Genomic DNA, 4,277 nt, shown 5'->3' on the forward strand with positions numbered 1-4,277 from the left:
GAGGTTGGTTGGGTGCCAACATAATTGGGATGTGATCAACCCCTTCCCTTAGCAGTCTCCCTCTTTTGCTTAAAACAAACAACTCAGACTGTCCAATCCTTGGCTACCTAACAAGAATTTCATTAACAACAACATTCAAGGAACCATTGTTTTGCACTGTTTTATGTATTCTTTTCTTCGAGCTTCCTCTAGCTCACAGACAAGTATACTTTCTGCTTTGTCTCTTTAGACAATTACATCAAGTATTCTTTTTTAGCCAAGCCTCTTTTGGCTCTACGCAAATCACTAAGAAATGCTTGCATGAGAAATCAAAGACTATATGCTTAGAGAATATTCACACTTAAAATTCTAGTTTCTTCAATTTGTGTGAAAGAATTGCTCTGCACTAGTTCTCCTGAACTTTTATACAGTACTAGATTACGTCTGTTACATTCAATTGAAGTTCTCTTGTTTTGCCCATAATTTGAACGTTGGTCTAATAAATGTTGCATTTTATGCCTTTCATCAACTAGGCACTCAGAATTTGATAACCATCTTGCTTATGTCCCTTTTCCTTGTATTAGAGTTTAAGAGCAAGTAATGATATCTCTTTTCAGAGTCAAGTACTTTGTTGCCACTATTCTCATGGTCTTGTTTGTTACTTTTTCTTTTTTTCATGTTTTTTGATGCGAGAATTGGTAGTCTTCTACTTTTGTCTTTTATATTGAAGGACGAAAATTTGAATCTTCTCATATGAGCTTCTACTTTTATTCGATAAGCTAGTCTTCGTAGTCTTTTCCTCATAAAAGACAAAGCAAATAAAACATTTGGACATACGAACTCTTGAGAAAAGGTCCATGTCTATAGGACAATCCATTCTGTCAGAAAATGTTTAAGAAAAAGTTCAAATCCACATCGTCCCAAATTTCAGAGATCTGTAACTAATCATTCAGCTTATCCAAAAATTGGCTTCATCATAGTGAAAATTTATTTTAGTTTAAAGATACTTACATTGATTTAGAAGAATCGTTACTCTATTTAGTGGAAAAAGCTTTTGGCCATTTGTTGAAATTGATATTGGAGATCACAGAATATGTCTTTAGCAGATTGACAGTAGATGAAGGTAGGAATGATGTATTTAGAGACTAAGGTCATGATTGAGATCATATTTATGTTAACAAATTTAAAGGAGATGAGGATCTTGGCCATCAGCATAGGAACAATAACTGAAGAGTACTAGTAAGAAAATAAAGGGTTCATGAACTCCAAGCAATATTTTCTCTATAACACATCAATGAGATTCATTCACATCAGACCCTTTGACTATAACCAATAGTTTTAAGAGTGTATCTGTATAATACAAGTCGTTTTTCCTTTTGTTTCTTTTGAAGTGATCTATATATAACACCACATTTTTAACTAACATGTTCAAGCTAAGAATGTTTCTTTTGTTTCTTGGCCTGCCATTGTTTGATATCAGCATCTATCCTTGCCTTAACCCTTGTCTTGAATCCTGGATATGGTTCATATCCAACAAATTGGAGGACCTGCAAAAGCCAATAATATCAAATCAAATCCCCCTTGTTTCAATTGTCAAAGAGACCAGTCCAAATACACATGACAAACAATTACCTCTAGCAACACGAAGAAAGGAGCCATCAGAAAAGCTTGGGCAAGGTTGTCCAATAGAGCTGGTGCACGTTTCTAACCGAGACAAACAATGGTTAAAACATAATTGGAATGTAAAACCTCTGCATTATGCATATTGTAATGGCATCAATCCCTTACCTCAAACACGCCATGACCAATAAACTGTCCAGTCCAACAAAACAACTGAGCAGCCAACACAACCTGAAGATTTCCATCACAAACAAGTTACAATTTTATTCAATGTACAATATCACATGCTCTTTTTATCTCTAACAAAAAAGCAGAAGCACGCAAATGAAGATAAAAAAATTGATGCTTAATCATGTCAAGATATGGAAAAGTATTGAACAGTCCTGCGGAGCATTGATCTGAATTTAGAGCATGGTTTGATTTTAAGTCTACAAACTTAGTTTTGAATGAAATTCATTTCATAAACTGAGTTTTCAAAAGCAACTCTCACTTTGCTTACGTTTCAAACTGACTTTCAAGGCAAGATTAAGACAAAACTCAGCTTCCAGTCGCACCCAATTGAAAACAAAACAAGAAGCCTTTTCAGTTTTACTTTTTGAATGGATGTTGGGGCCTCCCAACTGACATCATCCGATTATCAATCGTTGTTAGCAAACTAGGTATAGCAATCTGAATCTCATTCTATGTGTTCCATTGCTTAAAGAGAGATTTTTTTTTCCCGCAAAAATTAGCATGAGCTGATGAGAAAATGAGAAAGAAACATTAAACTGAAATAGCGTTCATCTAATGACCCAATTCTTTGTCCATCCATTTCGCGGTTAGAAGAGATGTAATATTTATTTTTTGCACTTATCAACATATGAATCAAAAAAAGATTAGAACAAAACAAAAGAAAAAAGAGCTGAAACTGTGCATGTTGACTCTAGTGTACTTCCCAAGTATGCAAAACCATCCATAACAGAAGCAAAAACATCGTAGTGTTGAGACTATAAAGTGATGATGTAAAGCAAATCCACAGAAGCATTTACTCAAGTCTTAAACACCTGAGCAAACAAGTCAGAAGCACTCAGAGTTCACACACACAACACAAACGTCAAAAACATTTGCCAAAGGCCCCACAAACATGTAAAATTATCTGGGCTCCATCCAGACGAAAAAAAAGCATTTAATTCACTAAGCAAAAAATTCGTACAAAAGACACCGAACAGAGAAAAAATAAATTCGCGCAACAAAAACACAACACACAACAGAACCAGTTAAAAAGAGCCACACAAATAACTTCTGTGGTCAAATAAATAACCCACTAGAGTCAGCCTACTAGGAAGAGAGATTTGGATAGTACATATAAAGTGATAGGTTCTAATTTCAGCAAATGAAAAGACTATATTGTACGGATAAAGAGGATGCGGATTAGTATTAGTTTTATTTTTTATTATAGGAAATGTTAATTTTATTAGGAAAGATTCAATTTTTTTCTGTTAATGATCGAACCCACTTTATATCTTTGTGAATTAGTGGCAGTACCTTCCAGGCGAGTGAAAAGCCGAGGGAACTGGAGACGAAGCTGGAAGCGACCCAGCAGAAGAAGGTGAGGAACGCGGCGAGGGAACCGGCCTTGTAATCCAAGGCGACGTAGAAGAGGGCATAGAAGAGGGTGGAGAAGAAGCCCCAGTTGAGAAGCAATACTGAGGGAAGGAACCCTAAGGTTAAGAGGGGTGGGGTGAAATAGAGGATCATTTGGCCCGTGAAGAGGATGGGCCACACGAAGAGCATGTGGATGGCCACGTTGAAGGCGTTGTTGTGGTACGCGCCGTAGAACGCGAAGTGCTTCTCCAGATCCAACAGACCCATTGAATCCTGATGGTTTTGGACCCAAGAAATGGAACAAAGCGAAATGAATAATGGTTTTGGTTTTGGGGATTTGTTAATTGGAGTCTTTCTTTTGCTCTGTTTTGGGGTCTACGACGTAGGAGGATTGGTTGGGAGGATTGGTTGGGAGGATTAGAGTGTGAATGATGCGTTCGAGAACATTGAATTGATGGGTGGCGCAATCTGTTTTCTTCTAGGGCGTGCGAGGAGATGCCCTTGCTGACATGGGCGCACACGTAATTGTCGCCAACAGATTTTGCACGACAAGTTGAATAAGATAAGCGTACAGATCCACTATAACGTAGATTTGGGAATGAAGGAAGTGAGTAAGGAAACAAACGATGAGATAAGAAGGATGACTGAAATGGAAAAAATAAAAGAAGCCAAATGATCATTTTACTCATTTATTTTGATTAAAATGATTATTTATCTTTTATAAAATTTATTTTGTTAGTTTATTTTTTTAAAGATTCAAAACAATTATTTATATTTTTTAAAATTTACTTTGGTCTTTTATTATTTTTAAAAGGTTCAAAATGATTATTTATCTTTTAAAAAATTCACTTTGATATCTTATCTTATTTAAAATATTCAAAATGATATTTTAACTATTTAAATATATTTAACTTTATCCTTCAAATAACACTCATATAAATTATCTTTATGAATATATTTAAATAGTTTTAAATAGTTGAATGATCATTTTAAATCATTTAAATAAGATACGGTGTTAAAGTTAATCTTTTAAAATATAAATGATTATTTTGAATATTCTAAATAAAATGACGGGAAAAAATAATGTTATGGAT

At 34.9% G+C, this 4,277-nt stretch overlaps 1 protein-coding gene across 1 annotated transcript; it reads right to left on the reverse strand.

Moving 5' to 3' along the window:
- Window positions 1–1,195: 1,195 nt before the first annotated feature.
- On the reverse strand, window positions 1,196–3,769 carry LOC114409706 (uncharacterized endoplasmic reticulum membrane protein C16E8.02-like). The gene is made up of 4 exons (XM_028373271.1): window positions 3,124–3,769; window positions 1,768–1,830; window positions 1,612–1,683; window positions 1,196–1,526 (listed from the first exon to the last, which is right to left on the reverse strand). The coding sequence occupies exons 1-4, from the start codon at window positions 3,448–3,450 to the stop codon at window positions 1,413–1,415; spliced, it is 576 nt and encodes a 191-aa protein (XP_028229072.1). The 5' UTR covers window positions 3,451–3,769; the 3' UTR covers window positions 1,196–1,412.
- Between the last annotated feature and the right edge of the window lie 508 nt (window positions 3,770–4,277).

The sequence above is a fragment of the Glycine soja genome, chromosome 4, assembly GCF_004193775.1.
Source record: "Glycine soja cultivar W05 chromosome 4, ASM419377v2, whole genome shotgun sequence".
Lineage (NCBI taxonomy): Eukaryota > Viridiplantae > Streptophyta > Magnoliopsida > Fabales > Fabaceae > Glycine > Glycine soja.

What these genes read in the sequence shown, in the direction of transcription:
- LOC114409706 (XM_028373271.1), bottom strand. Translation starts at nt 3,450, where the DNA reads ATGGGTCTGTTGGATCTGGAGAAGCACTTCGCGTTCTACGGCGCGTAC. An exon ending in GCTTTTCACTCGCCTGGAAG is followed by an intron (nt 1,831 to 3,123) that starts GTACTGCCACTA and finishes GGAAATCTTCAG; the next exon opens with GTTGTGTTGGCTGCTCAGTT. An exon ending in CTTTCTTCGTGTTGCTAGAG is followed by an intron (nt 1,527 to 1,611) that starts GTAATTGTTTGT and finishes TGGCTTTTGCAG; the next exon opens with GTCCTCCAATTTGTTGGATA.